Source organism: Varanus komodoensis, unplaced genomic scaffold (assembly GCF_004798865.1).
Source record: "Varanus komodoensis strain SLA01 unplaced genomic scaffold, ASM479886v1 scaffold1, whole genome shotgun sequence".
Classification (NCBI taxonomy): domain Eukaryota; kingdom Metazoa; phylum Chordata; class Lepidosauria; order Squamata; family Varanidae; genus Varanus; species Varanus komodoensis.
This window is the reverse complement of record NW_025335268.1, coordinates 114022152-114045856: the sequence shown is the minus strand read 5'-3', so window position 1 is coordinate 114045856 and position 23705 is coordinate 114022152. Positions and strand designations below refer to the sequence as shown.

General features: G+C 40.4%; 1 protein-coding gene across 2 annotated transcripts in view; it reads right to left on the bottom strand.

The window, feature by feature from the left end:
- Positions 1–1917: 1917 nt before the first annotated feature.
- The window catches only part of ST6GALNAC3 (ST6 N-acetylgalactosaminide alpha-2,6-sialyltransferase 3), a 36396-nt gene continuing 14608 nt past the window's right edge, over positions 1918–23705 (bottom strand). Inside the window, exons 2-3 of one of the 2 annotated variants that reach the window (XM_044441136.1) lie at positions 6259–6366; positions 1918–2104 (exon numbers count right to left, since the gene is read on the bottom strand). In XM_044441136.1, coding sequence (XP_044297071.1) covers positions 1918–2104; positions 6259–6366 — 295 coding nt within the window. The remainder of the gene's footprint in view (positions 2105–6258; positions 6367–23705) is intronic. The other variant, XM_044441145.1, reaches the window with a different exon arrangement.

Here is a 23705-nt window from a genome sequence, read left to right as displayed (position 1 = left end):
AGAAACTTTTTGTGTTTACTGTGAGGTAGTTACAAGATCAAGAATAAGACGGAAGTTTGAGGTAATTTACTAGAGGCAACTAAATCTACCTAGGAGAGGGGACAAAAGCTTACCTTTAGTAAACTGTGGAGAGAGAAGACAACTGTACACTGACTAATGTGATGATGTAATCAGAATGCATCCACCATGGACATATACAATATAGTCCTTTATGTACAAACATACAATAGGAAATACAATCCTTATACAAATTATTGGATGTAAAAATATGACTTTGCTACTTTCTTTTCTTGATTCAGCAAGGCAATACAAAATGTCTGGTAATCTCAATGCATATGCTCTAAGAGAGTATTGTATGTATAAGGTCCAATACAGCTCTTTTCAAGTTTCAGCAGTATTATTACAATGCTGTAGTTCTGAATTCCACTATTTTTAGGGACTAATTTGAACTGTATGGAATATAACATGTAATTTAAACCATTTAAAACAAACAAAACCCTCTTTTGCTGTATATTGAAATAGTTTCAAAATTGGACATTGTACAATAAAAAGCTTCTTGTCCAAACTTTAATTCACTGTCCCATCAGGATCCCTTACTGTTCACATGCTTGTCTGTTATAAACTAATATAACTACTCTCACTGGCATATTTATCTAATATTTTGTTTGCTTCTCATGCCAATGGATAAATTAGGATATACAGTACCACAAGTAGAAATGGGCAGGCAGTAAACATTCCAGAAGTCCACTCCTTTAAAAGGGTAACATTATGAAGAGGAGAACTTTTAGAAGCAGCCAATGCACATTGCAAGATTTCAGTAGGAGTGAAGAGACCCAGAATTTTACAGCACTGCTTTCACATCTTAAGTTCAATACTCCTCTAGCACCAAACACTGAAGAATGTGTGCCAAGGTCCCTTGGCTTGGGTAGCTAAAAGAAATACAAATAAATAATAACCCATAGAAAAAGCACTGTAGATGGATTCACTTATTTTCACATCATCCGCATGAGGTAGGTATTATCCCCATTTTAAAACATGGAGAATCTGAAGCAGAGTTGAACAAAACAGCTCAAGATCACAAAGGATTTACTGTCCATAGAGGTATGAGACTCTTGGCCCTCTGTTTTCACACTCAGACTAACAGATGTTCCTTCAGATCTCAAACAGCAGCTATAAACACTCTGCTCTAAAAAGGGAATAGAACTGAGAAGGGAAGACAGCTGTGATAATCCATGCCAGGAAAAGCTGAGAGAATATCCAGAAAACTAGAATTGCTGACTGTTTTGGAAGCAGGTTGTCATCTGCAGCATAAGATATTCCCCTAAGATTCAGACATATACCATCCCCATGTGTAGAAATTAAGTGTTCAAGAATTTTTTAAGCCCCTCTCTAATTTTCATCTATACAATGGATTTGCAGCCATGTGTATATTTTTAGAACTCACATACATAGCTGGATCGTAACACTTTTTCTGGTTTTTACAAAGACAAAATAAGGATGCCTTAATAAGAAAGAAAAGCTACTACAATCTAAATTCAGGTATGTAAATGTGTGCGTGTGTGTATTACCCCTAAAACATTCAGAATATTGAGAATGCATGGGAATGGGTGTTTATCTCCTTAAAAACATTATCATGTTGAAATGAAACTGCTGCCATGTTGAACTTTTTAAAAATCCAGTTGAACAGTAAAGTGCATTATTCTATCTTGACCCTAAGAGTCAGAAGAAGCATCTTGTACATCATGCACAGGTTGGCATCCTCCGCCTCCACATAAGTTCCATGGTAGAACCATTATGTTTATCTTCTATACCAATACCTAAGTTGAGAAGGTCATGTAAGTTGCAGACACCACTGTAAACCAAGGCATATTTTTAATGGAACATTATACTACTAGTGGCAGATGGGATGAACCAGCATCAAGAAACTGTCCAGTTAGGGTGTGTGAATAATATTGCATGCTGCTTAGCCCACTCAGAAAATACTTTCTTTTCTGTGATAAACCTGTGGCCTCCATAGGGTGCATTTTCATGCAGGAAATACTCATCACATTCATCTCTTCCAGGTTCATAGTAGTGATAAGGAACCTTCCTAAAGCCTTCTGACCTAGAACAAAGATAAAACATGGAAGGCCATGAAATCCATTTTTGTACTACCTAATCCATCATAAATCCATCTGTATGTCTATAAAAGACGCAGTAAAACCTAACGAATTAGAAAAGACTTTCTGGTGCAGTTTATGAGGAGATAGAACCCTGATTTTAACATGAATACATGGATTCTGCTACATTGGTTTTTCCACATCAGCTGTGTTTGTGCCTCCATAGATGGGCAACTATTTCATTGTGGTTCAATAGCAGCTGGGGATTTTGTCATCTCTGTTAAAATAATCATGTGGCTAACCTCTGATCAAGCAAACATATTGCAGAAAAAGCCAGTGCTAATGTAAATTTCCTTGATTGTGACCTGTCCTAAGGATGTTAGTTGAGCTGACATACACTGGAACTACAGGTTTTACCAGTAACTACTGATATAACAAAAGCACTGTTGGCATCACATTTCTAACAGAAAAAAATTAAAGCACACACATTTGACAAAACTCAGCAGATATAATTTGTTGAGTTGGATAAAGTTTTAGACAGGTGAAATTGGACTGGTGGAAGCAGAAGTGCTCACCCCTCCTCCCCATGGCAGGTTTTCCAGCCCCTTAAAATGATATATTGGCAGTCTGGTGACTCTTGCTGAATGGCATGTGCCATATGGGGGTGGAGGGGATCTCCCAAAAGTGGGTGTGGAGGCATCTTCCATGAGTGGGGATCCAGGCCTTATTGCTTAATACTAGACATGGTGGTGCAGTGCTGGTGAGTGAAATGGGGTCATATGTGGACAAAACATGCGTTTCTGCATACTAAGATAATGCTCCAGGTAAAAAGAAAATGCTTCATCTATACATTCAAAGGAAAAAGGAAAGGAAAGAACCACTGCCCAACAAATGATTTTAAAAAGGATTCTTGCTCAGTGAGGGGCACTTGGCTTGGCCTAAAGAGGAGATAAGGATTGGAGGATTTTCTTCACAAGGTTAAAAGGATTCCAGCCCTGTTTCAGAGGATGAGGAAAATGCATATTTTTATGCATACATATGTTCATGCTGCTACATCACAGCAACAAAATATTCAGGTTGGGAGTTGACAGCCAGGTCTGAATGTGAGCAGGGTAGGGAAGAGGCTGCTAATTTCTCTCTCTCTCTCTCCCCCCCCCCCCCTTGCCCTGGTTCCCTGGTCTGGGTCAAAGGCATGGATAAAAGTAGTCTGAGTTTGGCATGCAGAGAGAGAGAGAGAGAGAGAGAGAGAGAGAGAGAGAGAGAGAGAGAGAGAGCGCGAGCGAGCGCACAGTTCCAACCAGAGAGACATTGTTGTGAAGGTTGTAGCAGGCTGGAGCGAGGCAGGGTCTACTTGGAGGAAAGACAGAAAGAGCAGGAAGGTTGCTGGCTGGAGTGAGGCAGGAACAAACTTGAACAAGGCAGGAACAAACTGGAACAAGGTATAGCAAATCAGGGGCCAGAGCAAAAGAAGTCATCAGGACACTTGCACTGCTGTAGCAAAGAGTAGCAGTGAAGGGAAGCCTTTTATGCTGGTCTCCAGCTGCACTGCATAATTGCTCCACAGGCGCTCCTTGCAAGTGCCTGCAAAGGCACTCCTGGTTCTGTGAACACTTGCAGAGTTATTCAGGCCCTGATCCTTACAGCCTCTGCCGAAGAACACTGCCATTCCATGAAGGAAATGGGCTCAGTTGGGCACTGTAAACTGTGATAGTGGCAGGAGCAGGTAGCTTTGTTATTTAGAGTCCAAGGTGACCAACTGGCCCAGGGGTGTCCTGGGGGGAGCTAAGTCTGTGTGAGTCCAGTGAAATTTCTTTGCTCCAGTTCCCTGTTTCTTCCCTACCGTCATCTATTTTTTTTTTATTTATTTAAAGCTTTTTTTATACTGTCCACTACAAGTATCTCAGGACGGTTTTACAATAAAAGCAACACAAAATAAAATAGAGCACAACACCCAACTTCCAGTAAATAAAACCCACCTTAAAACCAATTAAATGTTAAGATAAAGGGGAAATAAAAAGGAATAAAGTGTCAGCGCCAGGCAAACCTCTCTGGGGAGCATATTCCATAATCAGGGTACCACTGCAGAGTAGACCTTTTTTGGGTAGCCACCCTCCTAATCTCCTTCAAGGAGGGCTCCTGGAGAAGGACCTCCACCTCAGATCTCAAGGGGTGGGAGGGCATATAGGGAAGGAGGTGCTCCTTCAGGTATCCAGGACCTAAGTTGTTTAGGGCTTTATAGGTCATCACCAGCATTTTAAATTGGACCTGGACTTCAGTTGGCAGCCAGTGTAAATGGTAGAGGACCATTATATGTGTATATTATAGTGTTTTAAGCCCCTCTATGCAGAGCACAACATAAGAAAGGTGGGGCTAGATGAATCACCAGTTGGAATTAAGATTGCTGGGAGAAATATCAACAACCTCATATATGCATATGATACCACTCTAATAGCAGAAAGTGAAGAGGAACTAAAGAGCCTCTTGATGTGGGTGAAGCAGGAGAACACAAAAGTTGGCTTGAAACTCAACATTAAGAAAACTAAGATCATGGTATCCAGACCTCTCATTTCCTGGCAAATAGATGGGAAAGAAATGGAAGTAGTGACAGATTTTATTTTTCTGGGCTCCAAGATCATCACAGATGGTGACCGCAGCCAAGAAATTAAAAGACACTTGCTCCTTGGGAGGAAAGCTATGGCAAATCCAGACAACATTCTAAAAAGCAGAGACATCACCCTGCCAACAAAAGTGCGTATAGTCAAGGCTATGGTTTTCCCAGTTGCAATGTATGGCTGTGAAGGCTGAGCACCAAAGGACTGAGGTCTTTGAATTGTGGTGCTGGAGGAGACTCCTGTGAGTCCCCTGGACCACAAGGCGATCAAACCGGTCAGTCCTAGAGGAGATCAACCCTGACTGCTCTTTAGAAGGCCAGATACTGAAGATGAAACTCAAATACTTTGGCCACCTAATGAGAAGGAAGGACTCACTGGAGAAGAGCCTAATGCTGGGGACAATAGATGGCAAAAGAAGAAGGGGACTGCAGAGGATGAGGTGGCTAGATGGAGTCACTGAAGCAGTTGGCGTGAGCTTAGGTGGACTCCGGGGGATGGTGGAAGACAGGAAGGCCTGGAGGAATGTTGTCCATGGGGTCGCAATGGTTCGGACACGACTTCACGACAAACAAGAACTCCTGTTTGTTTGTTTTTGTCTTTAAACAAATATTTTTTCCTCAAAGCTTGAGTTGTTGTGTGCTGAATCCAGTAACTGGTCCCAGGATTTGAGGAGGAGGGGAACAGGGTAGGAATTCAACCCTGTCTGCTGTGGGGAGGTGGAAACTCTGGGGTGAATTGTTGTTACACTGGGCACATCCCAATATTTGGTCTGGGTGCATAGTTATTATCTACCACCCTTCACTTTTTCTATAGTATACTCAATGAGAGATTTAAATACATTTTTACCCTTATTCTAGATGAAATATAATTTCAAATAACTATCCTTGGAAAATTGTCCTGGTTTGCCCTAGCATGCTTTTGAAAGGTCTTTACTTACTTTTGACTAGATGTGTTTGAATATTGATTGTGTCCAGTTGAAAACAAGGAGTACAAACTGAAAGTACCGCACATTCCAAACATGTACACTTGCCCTGCACATTCCAACATGCATTATAATATGCATCTGATTTATACCCGTGTTCCTTGATCCAGTAAGTGATGCACACACAAGCCCGTTTTTACAGGCAGGTCTCTTGAGCTGGATCAAGGCATATTTAGTTCATATTATTCCCTGTAGCTTGCTGGATTCTGGGAAAGAATAAATTTGTGCTTCTTACATTGCACAATTTTTTCCAGTATGAGCACTTTAGAAAGCGAACAGGAATGTTTCTTGTTTCTCCAGTTTCATTTTGATTTGGCAGAAAGTCTTTGATTTTAAAAGTTCTTCATGACTTTTGACATTATACTTTTGTAAATGCTTTATTTAATCAATTCCACATGCCATATAGGGGATTAAATACACTTACAATAAAGAGTGACATTGATACAGCCTGCTGAGAGAAGCCTGCCTAATCCATTCCTTGGATTTATGGTACTAAAATGAATTGTGAAATTTTGACAAAGCACCAGAATTCTAGATTCATGAAAATATTTTCCTTTGATCTTACTTGCAGTAGGTGTCATTTATCATCCCATAGACATGTATTTGGTAGCAAGCATCCATAGCCAGAATTAGCGTAAACCAGCCAGTGCTGAGATAGGATCCTGATTGTATTCTGTAAAAGATACAATACACAACAGAACACAATGAGAAATTGTAGCACTTTCTCAAAGATTTATCATCTTTGTGTTAAATGACACAAAGAACATTCAGCATCTTGACAAACTGACAAAACTATTAGTAATTTATTAGTAAGCCTCTCTGTCTGGCATACTCAGGCCCTCTGGGCTAGCCTGCAAAAGAAATGCTATACCTTGGATTGTGAATAACTTGTTCTGCAAGTGTTCCACAAAATGAGCAAACATGTCTAATAATTTTTAACTTGATAAGTGAGTATTTGGAGTCTGCGATAACCTTGCAACCTCTTGCTTGGGAGTAAGATCACTTAGTGTAGCTGGGCTTACTTTTGAGTAAACATGCATAAGACCGGATTATATATTTCTGAAGCCCTGAAATGTAACATCAGGCAATGTAAAAAGTTAATTTACAATAGGGATATGGAACTTCCAGCTTCTGTAGGTTCTGCATCTGGTCTGCACAGCCTCTGTGGTTGCCTCAGGGGATGGAGCTTGGCTTCTAAGCCCCATCCCTTGGAAGAGTTTATGCTGCTATTTTCAAGTTCAAACTGGAGATAACTGCAGGATGCAGGCAGTTAGTGGCACATTTTACTCCCCCTTGTTCACCCATTTGGTACCTCTGGGTATGGAATACATGAAGAAGCCACCAGAAACACACAGGGCTTACCTGTGCATGCTGACTACATACCTCAGCTGAAATTTGATCAGCATCAAGCTAAAGGTGGGCCTTCTATTGACACAGAGTTCCTTCTGTGGGAATGGGAAGCCTGGTCAAACAATGTTCTCCCTGCTTTCAGTATGTGTGGGCACAAAATGATTGAACAGGGATTCTGCACAATTTGGTTGAAAGACAGATTTGATGAATGGCCCAAATTCATCAAAGCATCCTATCTGAATTCTTACTTTTCCTGCTCACCAGTATCTGCTTTATTTACTCTTCTTTGTTTATTCTTCCATCCTATTTATTAGTTTTTATAAAAATATGGATCTACTCTAATAAATATGTATTTATTATTATTATGGACATGCTTTTTGTGATCTCTCATGCATGATCACATCTGCTTAATACCATCAATACAACAGCATTAAGCACCCCCAGAGTGTTTATTGGGTCTGTCTGCTATCATTCTTAATATCAAGTGGTCGCTTATTTTTTTCATGCCCATTATATCTGAGAAGGAAATTCAATACCTGAGTATGGGAACATTTTTTCTGCTCCTGCAAAAAAGCTGTCCCCTGCCATAAACAATGCCAGCAGATAATTATGTCTCTTTTTTCACATTAGTCCTTTTGGGCACTCACTAATACAATTTACAGCCCCTTTAACAATTTCTACCGGCTGCACTCCCCACAGCCACACCCTGTTTGGAAAGTCTGTAGATGGGATCCTGCTGTATGTTCATAAGGGGAACTTCGCAAATATATGAACTTGCCCTCTGCACGTGATCCCCCATCACATGGGCAGTGGAAGACCCTGCTTAGACCCCGACCTCCAAATCTACATGATTGTTAGTGGTGAGCAAATGCTAGAAGGATATCTTCATGGTCCCAGATAGGCAGCTGCTGGCGCCTTTCTCATGGCAATGTCTCTGTTTAAGGATCATGGGTTTCTACACAATGCAATGCAAACACAAGGATGCTCATGTAAACAGGTTGCTCTATGTGCAAAGCAGCCATTATTATTCTTCAAATGGATGGGCTTGTTTATATGTATTCATTTGAATAATAATAGCAATTGCATTTATATCCTTCCTTTTTTCTTCTTGCAAAGAATCCAAGATGTTGTACATGATCCTGCCTACCCCCCATTTTATCCCCATAACAACCCCATGAACTAGGTTAAGCTGGAAATCAGTGACTGGCCTGAAAATCACCCAATGAGATTCATGGACAAGTGGAAACTAGAATCCGGGTCTCTGATCACTGCACCACACTGACAAGGTGGCTTACATTAAAAAAACTGCAACATACAATTTGAATAAGATGCATAATTTAACTTTCCTTCAACACACACAGGGTTGATAGCCTGTATGTCATTGTTGTGTTCCCTATTTAATCCTAGCTCTTAGTATCTGCTTATTTCCTTCTCTTCCTCTGAGACAATTATTATTCCTTAATTCTTTGCTCTTTTCAGATATATGCAGGCTGCAGTTCAACAAACACCAAGAAGTTAGTCCTACTAAACTCCAAGAAAGCATGCAAGGGATTAGGCTATAAATGTCCTTCAGTGTGATTTGAGAACCACTAATAAACCCACATGGAGGCTGAGCTTTTTCCTTACTCCTTGCAAGTGCCAACTTTGTACCGTTCTCTTGGTCCTTTTCTGTATTTATTCCCAGATTTCATCAGCCACTCAGAAAAACAGCATCCAGCTACCTGAAGTACTTACTGCTAAGTACACATTTACTGTGTTCAGCCAGATCCTGGAGAGAGAACCTGGAGAGAGTTATGGTTTGACACAGCCTTATTTAGCTACATTCCCTTTAACCAGCTTCCTGTCTTAGCAGCAGAAACATCCTACCTTTGGCTTTATAAGCTACCAATTTAGGATGATAATAGCCAAGAAAGAGGATTCTTCTGATAGTGGAGGTTTATTGAAAAATACTATATGGACAATAATATCTAAAAACCTCTGTACTTGGCAGCACAGAGGAATTTGGAATAGAATCACCTTTTCATGTCTTGTTTTAGCACCATTGGGCCTTAGTCTTCCCAACAATATACTCCACTGGCAAGATAAATAAAAACAGACAAGTAAGTTCTCAGATACCTTCCCCAGAGATGGGAGGCCTGACTGAATACAGATTCAGTTTAAAGCAAAATTCTACTATCTACTTTTTTCCTTTCCCTCCAAAGATGTTCAGCTAATGAAGAAATTCAACAATGTATGGTTTGTAACACCTTAGAATTCAATTGAATGGTGTAAACATATTTATGAAGGTGGTGTTGGAAGTGTGAAAAACAATTTAAAGTTCCCCAAAACATCATACGCTTCTAAATATCATTGTCAATGTCCTCAAAAACCATTACAGAATGGAGAAGCAATACCTATGCTTCTGTTCTAAGCTGTTATAGCAGCAGCAGCATGTCTGCTTTGGTCAAGTTATTTATCTAAAAGGAAGTCATATCTTCATGAAAATCTGTGTGACATCTACTTGAGGTTCATACCATATAACAAAATGCACATACACCAGTTTTTGTGAAAGTACTCGTTGTCCTCCCCTATTTCTCAGGAAATGGGGCTAGTTTATGGCTCCCCAACAGCCTCTGAAACAGGATAGAGGCAAGAGGCACTGCCCTTTGGTTTTCAGTTTGGGATTAGAGCACACAATTGTCCAAGTATCCTAGATTCCCAGAGTATATGTCCAAGTATTCCCAGATTCCCACAATTGTCCAAGTATTCCCAGATTCCCAAAAACCTGTCTGTATTGAACAAAGAATGATGCAGCTATATATTTAATTGCTCCATGGAAATGAATGGGAATGTACTTGACTTTAGCTGGAATGTGTGCAAAATGCTATGTTGAATGTTTGCAGATGGCAGTACAAGTTTTGGGACATTTCAGATGAGGCTTTTCTTTTGAAAGTGCAGCCTCCAGAGGCACATTTGGTGATGATGTGAAAGAGGATGGTTTCAGTGGTCTCAGACTGAGGTGGCACTGGACTGGCTTCTTCTTGGTTTTCCCTCTGTGGCATGAAAATACTTCTTTATTCAAGTACAATATGGTATGTAAGTGGGTCCATTGCATTGGTTTCTGCTTTTATTCTGTTACTATTGTGGATTTAATTTTGATTTATTCATTTGTTTTGTTATAGTCTTAATTGCATTTTATTTATGATTATAAGTACTTGAGATAAATGTAGAGTACAATGAAATAAGTAAATGCCTCTCACAAAATATCTTTATATCTTCTTCCCCCGCATGTGGTTGCTTGTGGCTGTTTGCAATCACTATGTTGCCTCTCTTTCTGGTTCAGCTCCATAAAGATCATAATTGCATCAAATTACCTCATAGCCAACCAGATTTGCCTTTGGCATGACGTCACTGTGGGTAAATGGAAGTGCATTGCTTACAAGGGAGGTAACTGAAACCATGTGATGGCTTGGCTGCAATGAAACCAGTGTGGTAGAGCAAAGCAAGTCAGGAAGCTTTGTCCTGGTTATTATGACAGTAGGGATTCTTTATTACTCTGTCCTCACCTAATAGGCAAAGAGTTGTACATGGTTTCAAGTCTCCATGTAAAAATTGGCCAAAAGCCAAGATCTTCATGAGTAAGGGATGTTGGTTGCACATCTAACATTATGCATAGTCCAATAAAATAGGATACAGGTACATTTTTCTCCCACTCTCATGATTCTAAAGCCCAGGTTGACTCCAGGAAGATGAATGGTGGACATCTGAGACAGAAAAAAGGATGGACTCCTTCACACTGCATCTAGGCAATGTATGAAGTGATGGCCACCCACCTGGATGGCTTTGAAAGGGGCTGGACAAATCCATGAAGAGATATCAGGTAAGCCTCTACGTGGGACTACCCAGCAAACAAAAAGCAGAACATTGCTTGAAAGTTATTTATATTCCCATTCTTCACAATAGTTTGGTCCAGAATTATGAAAGAGATTCTCTTTTATGAGTCCTGTCAGACAAATCCAGTGACTTGCCAAATCCATCAATGAATTTGTTTAATTGGTTCAATATTTCAAATAATCAGGTCATGTTAGAACATAATGATGTAACAATGAAAATGAACATAATAATGAAGTGGGGTGAGACTCCTTTTTCTTTATATATATTACACAGATTCCAGGTACCCAAGGAGCTGGATGGAAACTACAACAACACACACACACACATACAAGTTTGCTCTGTTTTTAAGCTCTCGGTTTTTAGGGTGTGATTTTCCAAATATGTTTTTATTATTAATTATTGAAAGTCATAATTCAGCAAATAAATGGTGATATTCTATTAGTTTTCAGAGCTGGAGTTTTCATCTTTCATTTCAAATAAAATCAAAACCCTACATATGAAAAGGTAAAGCATGGCATGCAGATAATTTCCTAAAACAATCCAGTTACCTATCAGTGGAGCTCGAAGACAAAAGGTGTTTTGGCATTTTGCAGATAGATTATATTTCCTCTGCTCAATGACTCTGCCAATGAAAGTAAATACAGAACATGAAAGAGATCCACTTGGAGGAGAAATTAAAACCATGATGAATGCTATGCTAGGGGGAAAATGAAACCTCACAGAAGTACAAAGACCAACAGGCTCCAGTTGTGGTTCAGTATTAACACATGTAGAAATCTGAATTCTCTATGTACAGCTGCCTTTAGAGGAGCAGGCAAAGCCATTTTTGACTTGAGGAGTTGGCATTTATCGCCTGAGTGAGGAAGTGCCTACCCTAGCCAATTTCTGTACTCTCCAAAATGCCCAGAATGTTTAGGAAAATAATGACTATTTACCTAGGAAGATCCTAAAAAAAATCCCGTAAGGTAACACTTTCCTCCAATTATGCAACAGAAGTGTCAACATGCTATAGTTTTGTTTTTGTTTTTAATAACTATACAGGGATTTTGTAGCACATTATAGAATTTTGTAGCACATTATAGGCCATCTCAATGTAAATTAGGCTACCTCTTTTTTCTTTAAATATGAAGAATGAAAATTTCATGGTGAGATGGGAGGTAACTATTTCATGCATGGTCTGCTATTCTTTATATAATAGACCCAAGGGAATGCTGGGCTTTAGTTATCTCAAACATTTTAGCCTTGGGACAACCATGAGAGATAGGCTAGGCCAGGGGTCTGCAACCTTTAACACTCAAAGAGCCATTTGGACCCATTTCCCAAAGAAAAGAAAACACCAGGAGCCGCAAAACCCTTTTCACATCTAAAATGAAGATAACACTGCATATATCGTTTTTTACCTTTATGCTATGTATATACAAAAACTATAGTGTGTTACATTTATGAAATCAGTGAACTGCTACAGAGAAAACAAATTTTTATTTCTGCATGCAACAAAAACTTTTTGAACTCTGAAAAAAAAGACGCTGAGTTACTTTCAAATAGAATAGTCAATGTCTGTTTGAGTCCCCCTCGTATTTATGAAATAAAAAGCAGAACTTAAATTATCCACCTGCAGCAAACCAAGCATGCCACCTGTAGCAAACCAAAAATGCTGTCTGCTTCTGTGTGCCCTCATCCTTTTACCACATGTACTGGAGGGTGCAGTCAGCTGTCAACCTTAATAAAAAAAGGGACTAATTGATACTTTCATACAGTAAGTAGAGTTTCTGCAATACAACAAACATAAATAATAGTCTGGTGAAATATTGAACAAACATCCCTCTCCCAATGTAATAATGTTGCTGGAATTTTTATAAGCATCTTCGTAAAACAAGGAAGTAGATCTATATCTTCATTATGATTTAGCTGCAGCTCTTCAGTCACTAAAAACTGTTATTTTTAATCTTACATTATAAACTAGTAGGATTCCTTTCATATATTTTGAATAGAACAGCTTCCTGCAGAGTCAAAGTCAGTGCTAAAGGGCTGCATGCATTAAACAGCAAACCCCATAAGTTCGTCAGCAGTAAAAGCAAATGAATGTACCCATGTACCATTAAACGTTCGGTACCATTAATCGGCGCGGGTCACAGATCACAGGCTGCCTGTGCGGGTCGCAGATATAGGTGTGTTTAGTGACTGATTAGCAGATAAACAGTCAAGTTATGTGAATTGTGACAGGTCCCAAGCACAGCTTTTATCATTCAGGGCAAGGAGATTATATTTGGACAAAGAGAATCTTTTCAGCAGGGTTTGAGTAACATGAGATACAGGAAGCTCGTTCCACTCTTTCCCTGCACAATAGCAGAGGAATGTAGCAATTTACTTAACCAGCTAGCACGGTGTTCCAGAGTGGATGCCTCATCATCACCTATTGGTATTTTGTAACTCGGTGCCTCTGCAGATCAGCGGCTGTGCCGGCACATATTTTGAGCTGCAGCAGAAAGATTCAAGAGCCATGTGCAGCTCCAGAGCCGCAGGTTGCCAACCCCTGGGTTAGGCTGACAAATAGTCACTTGACAAAGGCTACTCAATAAGCTCCATTTGGAATGTGAATCTAGGTTTCTCATACCCAAACCTTATACTCTGTTTACACATAATTGGCACATCAAGAATGTGCTGGGAGTTGTTAGGACTAGGAGCAGGGATGTTCAGGTTTGTCACATGGGTTGCATGTCAAAGGAATCAGGAATGTTCAGATTTGTGTTCTTTTGACCCATGTGATAATTCACATGTGTTGCATGTCAAAAGTTGCCCTGGGCTGCCACATTCCTTTGGCTCCAGAGTGAATACATCTAAGCAGGCAGCCCATTGACTTCCTTTGACATGACAGGGCTGTGTACACTTTCAGGTCCTACTAGGCCTTTTGCTTGGCAGTAGGCAATCTAAGTATGCCTTTCTGTTGCAGGCACTGGTTTTTGTTTGCTTGCTGCAGACTTGGTCCTTGCTCTGTTATCTTCCTTCCTGCTTGGTTTCTCCTGAAGCTTTTGTTCTAAGGCCTCACACCTTCCACTTTCTGTCCTGCCAGATCTCGAACATTCACTAAGGCTCAGTCTGGTCCTTCATTTTGCAATTCAATCTTTGTCACAAGCTCACTAAACTGCTAGTATAGCAGGGAATATGCACAGAAAGACGTCACCTTACGGCATATTCATTGTGACATTGAAAGTAGTGCTATGGAGTTAAAAAAGCAAATTGAGAATGGCCAGTTGCCAGAAAAACTATGAAAAATGGCATTTTGGATGGTCTGGTGCTGGGATAAGCCAGAAGGAACCATTTTAAAACTGCATATTTTAACAATGTATTCTACAGTGTTGTTCACTGGCTTTTGTGTACACAATGCCTTTTACCGTGAAGGACATAAAGCAGTTTTGCTAGCTAGTAGTTGAGTACAGGAATACTATCAGTCTTTCTCCTAATGCTAATGTGCAAGCTGTCATCATAGCAATATGATGTGGGATGTGAGGAATTTAAGGAGGGCACTATACTAATTTGAGGCTCCTGATACTATACTAAAGAAAATGTCACCTATTGAACTGTTCCTAAAAGGCATCCTGCATTTCCTTTGAGGATTTCTTATCTAAGAATTGAGCGTGCTTGAAATGTTTTGCTTGCAAGATCTGATGTAGCAAAGGTGAGGAGCTGCAGGTTTGTGATAAGGGTTTTACCGAAAAGAGAATTATGTAACAAGAAGAAACAATCAACTGATAAACACAATAATTATACAGAAAATCTGTGAGCAAAGACATGCAGATATTCTCAAGTATGCCAGATGTGGCTTGAACACCTATCCTCTGCCTTGAGAATAAATGCTTGCATGTGTTTGGACCACTTGTCCTACATTTAAAAAGACATTCTAGTTTCACCCTTAGTGATTCCTAGAAGAACTTACAATGCTGATTGGTATATCTTCTCCATAGAGCAGGTGGAAGCTTGAGACATATGGGTGAATGGGTATTTGAATGAAGCATTTAGAGCAAAAATGTGCATCCAGATAATGTACTATACAAGTGTGAGGAGGCAGTGGGGACTCACCCCTTTTCCTGGGGCCTTCCACAGAGCAGGGCTGAAGATTACCGGGCAAGGCTGGGAATCTGTGTGGGAAACCAACTCGCGAGAAGACAACAGCCAGAAGATGCATGCAGGCGCACAGCTGTACGGGATTGCTGATGGAGGCAGGAACAGCTGGGTTGGGTGGAATGGTGCAGGAGGGCGGATAAAGGAGAGAGGGGGGTGAGCGGGGAGGATGGAAGAGAGGGGAGAAAGCTGAGACACGCGTGTGGTTGGAGGAGAGTGGGCAAAGCAGTAACTGGCAGGTGAGCCAGCACAAACAGAGAGCGGAGACTGGGGAGTGTTCGGTGGTGATGCAGTTCGTTGCCACAGTGACAAGAGGGAAGGGAGCCAGAGCAGGCCAGGCCAAGGCACTTCGGGAAGCGAGCCGGTGAAAGTGTAAAGAGGCAATAAAGACCCGGTGATTGCACTGTCCTTCTGGTGTTGCTCTTCATGGAAAATCAAGGAAGAGGCAGCTTTAGCCAGCACCGCTCTCCTGACTCAGTCACAACAAGCTTCCAGTATAGCACAGAGTTGCTACACATTTGCATATAACACTAAACCATGGCTTACTGTTACCCCTTCCCATTCTACCTCTAGTCTGGCTCTGAGGGGATCAGAATTTGTTGATTGATTGATGTTTACTATTAGGTTTAAACCCTAAAAGTAAATATTAACCATCGTTTATTGAAACAAGTTGCTTTCATAGCCCAATATTTGAAGTTGGCATGGTTCATCAAACTATAGTTAAGACTAGAGATGCAGCTGAAACTTCAAATTATGCAGTTTGGTGGTAGAATTTGTTAGGCTTACTCCATCCTTATACCAAGTCTGAGTGGCTAGCTAAAAGCCAAAACTAGTTTTGTTATCCAAAGATTATGAGTTGATACCTGTGTTCTGAGCCTGTGAGGACCGCATGTCTAAGCAGCTAAACTCTGTCTAAATTCTGAGCTTGTTCTAATATTGTCTTATTTACCCCTTTACTTTCATAACTTGACAAATTATAATTTCTAGTAGGGAAATCTGCCCATTACTGCCCACCTGTGCAGGTCTGGTCATGAGGTTAAACTGTGGTTAGTACAGCAAGCATGCAAGCAAGCAAACTAAAACCAAAACTAAATCTTGTAGTTTCCTTGCAGGTACGCTGGAGGAGAAGAGGGGGAGCAAATTAAAAACTAACATATCTATAACTAAAGCTTCTGATGCAGGGCAGCTTACAGCCACATAAGAAATGTGTAGAGAAGGGGAAAAAAGGGATATTTAAAGAAACATTTCTTTTGATGTTGCTATAGGCCAAACCTATGGATAAAAAAAAAATTCTACTATAGATAAACATGGGACAATGATATGGTTACATGTGATATGTCTACTTTTACTCCAATGTGGTTGTTAGTTGTGAAGTCACGTCCGACCCATTGCGACCTCATGAATAACATTACTCCAGGCCTTTCTGTCCTTCACCATCCCCCAGATTCCACTTAAGCTCACACCAACTGCTTCAGTGACTCCATCTAGCCGCCTCATTCTCTGCCATCCCCTTATTCTTCTGCCATTTATCGTTCCCAGTATCAGGGTCTTCTCCAGTGAGTCCCTCCATCTCATTAGGTGGCCAAAGTATTTGAGTTTCATCTTCAGTATCTGGCCTTCTAAAGAGCAGTCAGGGTTGATATCCTCTAGGACTGACTGGTTTGATCTTCTTGCAGTCCAAGGGACTCTCAGGAGTCTCCTCCAGCACCACAATTCAAAGGCCTCAATTCTTTGATGCTCAGCCTTCCTTATGGTCCAGTTTTCACAGCCGTATATTGCAACTGAGAATACCATAGCCTTGACTATACGCACTTTTGTCTGCAGGGTGATGTCTAGATTTGCCTAAGTTAAATAGGCAGGGGGACAGTATGCAGCCTTGCCGAACTGCTTTCTCAATTTCCATGTCCAGTTGTCACTGTTGCATCTTGATCCACATATAGGTTTCTCAAGAGAAGATGGTCTGGTACTCCCATCTCTTTAAAAACTTGGCAAAATTTGTTGTGATCCATACAATCAAAGGCTTTAGCATAGTCAATGAAGCAGAAGCAGATGTTTTTCTGGAACTCCCTAGCTTTCTCCATGATGCAGCATTTGTTGGCAATTTGATCTCTAGTTCCTCTGCCTCTTCGAAACCCTGCCTGTACTTCTGGTAGTTCTCGGTCTACATACTGCTGAGCCTAGCTTGTAAGATTTGAGTGTAACTTTGCTAGCATGTGAAATGAGTGCAATGGTGTGGTAGTTTGAACATTCTTTGGCATTGCCCTTCTTTTGCATTGGAATGTAAACTGACCTTTTCCCATCCTGTGGCCAGTGTTGAGTTTTCCAAATTTGCTGGCATATTGAATGTAGCACTTTTACTGCATCATCTTTTAGGATTTTGAATAGCTCTGCTGGAATACTGTCACCTCCACTAGCTTTGTTGTTGCTCAGACTTCCTAAGGCCCATTTGACTTCACATTCCAGGATTTCTGGCTCGAGGTCAGTGACCACCCTATCGTGGTTATCAGGGACATTAAGCTCTTTCTTGTATAGTTCTTCTGTGTAATCTTGCCACCTTAATCTCTTCTGCCTCTGTTAGGTCCCTGCCACTTTGGTCCTTTATCATGCCCATCTTTGCATGGAATGTTCCCTTCATATCTCCAATTTTCTTGAAGAGATCTCTGGTCCTACCTATTCTATTGTTTTCTTCTATTTCTTTACACTGTTCTTTTAAGAAGACATTCTTATCTCTTCTAGCTATCTTCTGGAATGCTACATTCAGTTGGGTGTATCTTTCTCTTTCTCCCTTGCTTTTGCTTCCCTTCTTTCCTCAGCTTTTTGTAAAGCTTCCTCAGACAGCCATTTTGCTTTCTTGCATTTTTCCCCCCTTTGGGATGGTTTTAGTTGCTGCCTCTTGTACAATGTTGCGAACCTCCATCCATAGTTCTTCAGGCACTCTGTCTATCAGATAGAATTCCTTAAATCTATTTGTCACCTCTACTGTATATTCATCAGGAATATGATTTAGGTCATACCTGAGTGGCCTAGTGCTTTTCCTTACTCTCTTCAATTTAAGCCTAAATTTTGCAACAAGAAGCTCATGAACTGAGCCACAGTCAGCTCCTGGTCTTGTTTTTACTGACAGGATAGAGCTTCTCCATCTTTGGCTGCAGAGCACATAGTCAATCTGATTTCTTGCTGACCATCTGGTGAGGTCCATGTGTAGATTTGGGGCATAGACTTGGACTACTGTGATGTTGAATGGTTTGCCTTCGATTCGAACTGAGATCATTCTGTCATTTTGGAGATTGTATCCCAGTACTGCAGGTGGTGCAGTGGTTTAAACTGCTGTGCTGCTGGACTGGTTGATCGAAAGGCTGCCTGTTCATATCTGCACAACGGGGTGAGCTCCCCTTGCTCCATCCCAGCTCCTGCCAACCTTGCAGTTTGAAAGCATGCAAATGCAAGTAGATAAAGGTAACAGTGTTCCATGCACTTCAGTGTTTAGTCATGCCGGCCACATGACCACAGAGACTGTCTGTGGACAAACGCTGGCTCCCTTGGCTAGGAAACGGAGATGAGCACCACCCCCTAGAGTCAGGCAAGACTGGACTTTAATGTCAAGGGGAAAACGTTACCTTTTTTTTTTTTACTGCTTTTCCTACTCTTATTGAGTATGAAGGCTACTCCATTTCTTCTGAGAGATTCTTGCCCACAGTAGTATACCTGATGGTCATCTGAATTAAATTCACCCATTCCTGTCCATTTTAGTTCACTGATTCCATGATGTCAATGTTCAGTCTTGTCATCTCATGTTTGACCACATCCAGCTTACTTTGATTCATAGATCTTACATTCCAGGTTCCTATGCAGGATCAGACTTTCCTTTCACCACCAGATACATCCACAACTGAGCGTCCTTTCGACTTTGACCCAGTCGCTTCATTCTTTGTGGCACTACTAGTACTAGCCCTCTGCTCTTCCCCAGTAGCACATTGGACACCTTCCGACCTGAGGGACTCATCTTCCAGCGTCATATCTTTTTGCCTTTTGGTACTGTCCATGGAATTTTCATGGCAAGGATACTGGAGTGGGTTGCCATTTCCTTCTCCAGTGGATTGCCTTTTGTCAAAGCTCTCTGCTATGATCTGTCCGTCTTGGGTGCCCCTGCATGGCATAGCTTATAGCTTCATTGAGCTACACAAGCCCCTTCTCCACAACAAGGCAGTGATCCATGAAGGGGAGAAATATGCTAGTATATTATATGAATTGTATAGGAATTCTAGGAATATGCTAGAATATGCAATTTCATCAAACCTATTATTAAAATACGGTGTCATAAACAATAAAGTTTAATTAGTAACTGAAGTATCTACAGCAGTTAAATATGAAGAAAGTGTGCTGGAACGCTGCAGGAGGGCTTATACTTATCAATAATTTTAATTGCAAATCAAGTCTGTTGGAAATTTACTGAAGAAACTTTACTTTAGGAATAACAAGTTTCCAGTCCCCTTCCCATAAACCAAATGGTGAGTGTTACATGGATTGAAAGAGGGATGAAATGGCCACCTTGTTTGCTGTCTTGCTACAAGACAAATCTTTCTACTGTCCAGTCCTCTTCTGCCATCAGTTAGTTTATTTAATATAGACTAGACCACTCTAATATTATGCCTTCCATGATGGCTTCAGGCAAAGTGATTGAATGTGAGCATTTCTCTGACATATCCTTCAATATGAAGATCACAATATGCGTCCTTTAGATCTGCTTTTCCAACTGCTCTCAAACTGACTCTACGGTGTGACTCCATGCCTTCTGGGATACATACAGTCAGTTTGCATGGAATAATAATAAGGCTCAAGGGGCCTGGCCTATGTGTCCTGCATGTGTTTAGTGACCTTAAAAAGAGGCCAAAGAATTCTCTGCAATTCTGGAATTCCATGGAGTTGCAGAAGGATTCCTTGGAAAATAAACTGATTTGGGTAAGTTTCTGTAAGGGAGAAACTTTGAAGCCTGTAGCCTGTGGGGAATCCATTGAGGCATAAAATCCTCAGAATTTTAGAAAAAACAACTGATTGTACAAATATATCCCTCTACATCTCATGAAACCAGTGAACTTCTTTAGTCCCACAAGTTCTTTAAGAAAAAATGGTTTACATTAACCTGAGAGCACACCTTCTTCTGGACTTGCTCACAGTACCAGTGGAAGCTGCCAACTACTTCTAGTGAATGACAAGAGGGACAATTTGAACCATCCTGAAAAATTAATCACTGAGTTTTGCCACCTCTGAATTGCATCAGCTGTGCCAATAACTCCCTGCATGGGAAATATATATATGCAGGAATATAAGCTTCTAGCAAGCAGATGGTCCAAATTTAGAATAGAATAGGGAAATGAAAACAAAACCAGGAATAAAAATCACCTTAACACATTCCGATGAAATGACCAGGTTTCTGCTTTATTTGCATTTATACTACTCGTTTAAATAACTAGTTTGTCTGAGGCACCACACAGCTCAAGGTGGTGTGGATCAGTACAGTCTCTGATGGACCCAATGTCTCCCATCTACTGCTTGCTGACAAGCTGAAGAATGGAGGCAGTTTCATAGTAATGTATCAATATATGTTTTTCTGAAGATCAGAATGTGAAGATTCCTGGATGAAGAATGCACATTGTTACAGTGCAGCTTTTTAACTTGTTTTGTCATTAAAACTGCTGCACAAATGCTTTTTCCAGTTAAAGCTAATCTTGCCTGAATCACACTAAAAACAATGAGAATTAAATTTGTGATGACTATTGCGGTGCAAGTACTGCAGAAGGATTCAATGAGTGGCTAATTTAATCCTGATTAAGAACCCTGTTTATCTACTATATTACAACTATGTTTGCTGTTCCTCTTTCTGTCACTGCTGGTTTTTCAGCCCAGGGATAGAATGATTTTATTGGATAGTATTCTTCTTTGTTCCAATTAGATTCCAATTTGATCTATGTAAATTGTCACATTTTAGCTACCTTTAGATTTTCCCAAGAATTTGGCCTGAACTCATGCAACTCCTAACACAAACTTCTAATACAACTCCTAATTTCTTTTATTGACCTCTTTGTATTTAATAAAGATTTAATGTTCTCATTCTATTTTCACTAGATTTTCCCCTAGTTTCTCTTTTGTTATGTCTCTGTAGTTTTAAGAAAGATGAGTTAAACTGTATAAATTTCTTTCTTTTCTAGATCAGTGGCTTTACTTCTATGGTTTTATTTAATGGGTTATTGACCTGTTGCTCCTCAGCCATCCATCAGTTCTGTACTTGGCTGTAACCAGATGGTAGACTCCAAGACTCAATTATGTCATCTTAGGTTCACTGACAGAGAAATGAGGGCTAATACTGCTGAGCCAACATTACAGGTAGGTTTGAAGGATGAAGGATTGCTTCCAAATAGAGCTAATGAGAGAACTCATGGAATTCTGTGTCCAATTCTGGGCACCAAGATTTAAGAAAGATGAGATGCTGAAAGATTTGAGAGGGTCCAGAGGAGGGCAACAAAAATGATCCAGGGTTTGGAAACACTGTCATATAAGAAGAGACTGAGAGAGGTGGGCATGTGCAGCCTTGAGAAGAGAAGACTGAGGGGGGGACATGATATCCCTCCATAAGTACCTCAAAGGCTGTCACAAAGAGGAAGGTCAACATCTCTTCTTGTTGATACCAGAGTGTAGGACATGGAATAATCAATTCAAGTTGTTACCACCCAGATGCAAGCGAAATATCAGGAAAAGCTTCCTCACTGTCAGAGCAATACAACAGTGGAACCAGCTACCTAGAGAGGTGGTGGGCTCTCCCACACTAGAGACATTCAAGGCAAAACTGGGCAGCCATCTGAGTGGGATGGTGTGACTTGGTGTCCTGCAACAGCAGACGGTTGGACCTGATGACCTTCATGGCCCCTTCCAACTCTGCTATGATTCTATTATTCAATGAACTAAGGAAGGAAGGAAGAGGTGCCTGTGAAGTATGATCAAATACAAAAGCTGGGGTTAGAGCCAGAGCTCTGTAGCATGAGGAGTGCTGACTCTTTCTCCTGGATAAATGTGCCTTCCTTGACACAGAAACATTAAGTTTCTTTATCTGATTTGAAAAAAAATGAGTTCGAGGAGTCTATTTCCAAGTCTTTCAAGTTCTGTGATGTCCCTCATAAGGTTTTATCCATTGCTTTCAAGTTCTGGTTTTACAGGGTGGTTTTGATTGTAAACTTCCAGATTTGATGTGTATGCCACTTGGGGAAACATGCTGGAGTGAAAAGTAATGACATGATCCGGATGGCCTCATATATTGCTGCAATATGAAACAGACACAAGAAAACAGTGTATTGTATATGCTATACATAAAGTTTAGGCAGAAGAATGTTCTGCAACACTGAGCATTCCCAACTCAGCATGGCTTCTTGGAGAATTTTGAGAGTTTAGGTCTTTTTCTGCCTAAACATTATGTATAGTGTATAGAATAGCATCCTTGGTTGTCAGTTTATGAACTGCAATGAAGACTTGCCAGTCAAGAGACTAAATTAACATTTTCTAAATCACTTAACCCAAAAGAACTTTGAATAGTGCCTGCTTTTCTGTTGTGATATCTTGGAGTTTAAAATTAAGTTAAATCAGGTTTTGAACATTTTAGAATTCAATGCCTGTCCCTGCAGTGCACTCCTGCACGGTTTGGGAACTCTCAAAAACACATCTGTATCACAGCATTTAGAGTTGATTCATAAATCCAAGAAGTTGTGAACTGACCACTTTACATCCTGCCACATGGATGCTGCTTAGCATGGTTAGCTATTTGTCATAGAGAACTAACCATTTTTGACATGCCGCTTCAAGCTCTCCCAAATATGGTTTTCTTGATACTGTGGAGAAAAATGGAGCTTTAATCTCTTTCTCTTTCCACTTAAGTTGGTGGGTAAACACTGGCAGAAAAACTAACTTTTGGGAGGAAAACCTGCTTATGGCTGCTTATAGAGCCAAAATAGCCAAAATATGTAGTTCATAGTACATGAACAATGTTAGCTCTGGGTTAACATTAGCAAGTTAACTATATGTTTTACAACAAAAGCAAGCTGTACAGCTTGTGGGATGACTAAAACATTGGAACAATCAGGTACTAAAAGCAGATCAGAAGTCCCCTTGAATTTAATGAGGCTCTTTTCCCTGATGAGTGAGTATAGGATTGTATTTACATAGATAATGCAGTATCATGGATATCACAGAATACAGTGCAAACCAATAGTGAAAGTGTTTTAGTATATGCTGGATTTAGTGTCCATAGGAGAAACCAGCAATGGGTTCAAATGCTTTTGGATTTCTATGAATACAGCCTAAGGACACTGCAGCAGACTGACTGAATCATGCAGATTCTGTGGAACTTTTGGGGGCGGGGGAAAGATATGCACTTATTTTCATCAGTGCACATAGAATGAAAATCTGGTTTACAAAGTCTGATTCCATCAGTTACCAGATAATAGAATATAATATGCTCAATAATCTACAAAACACAAATGGGATGGGTTCAATGGAAGCCATACAGGTTTCCATGCTTGTAGCTGGAACACATTCTCAATTCAGATTTCGTTAATTTCCAAATAAGTCCTGCCTCCTCTGTTACCTATAGCTTGGGATATTATTTATATTAGCCTTCCTCAACCT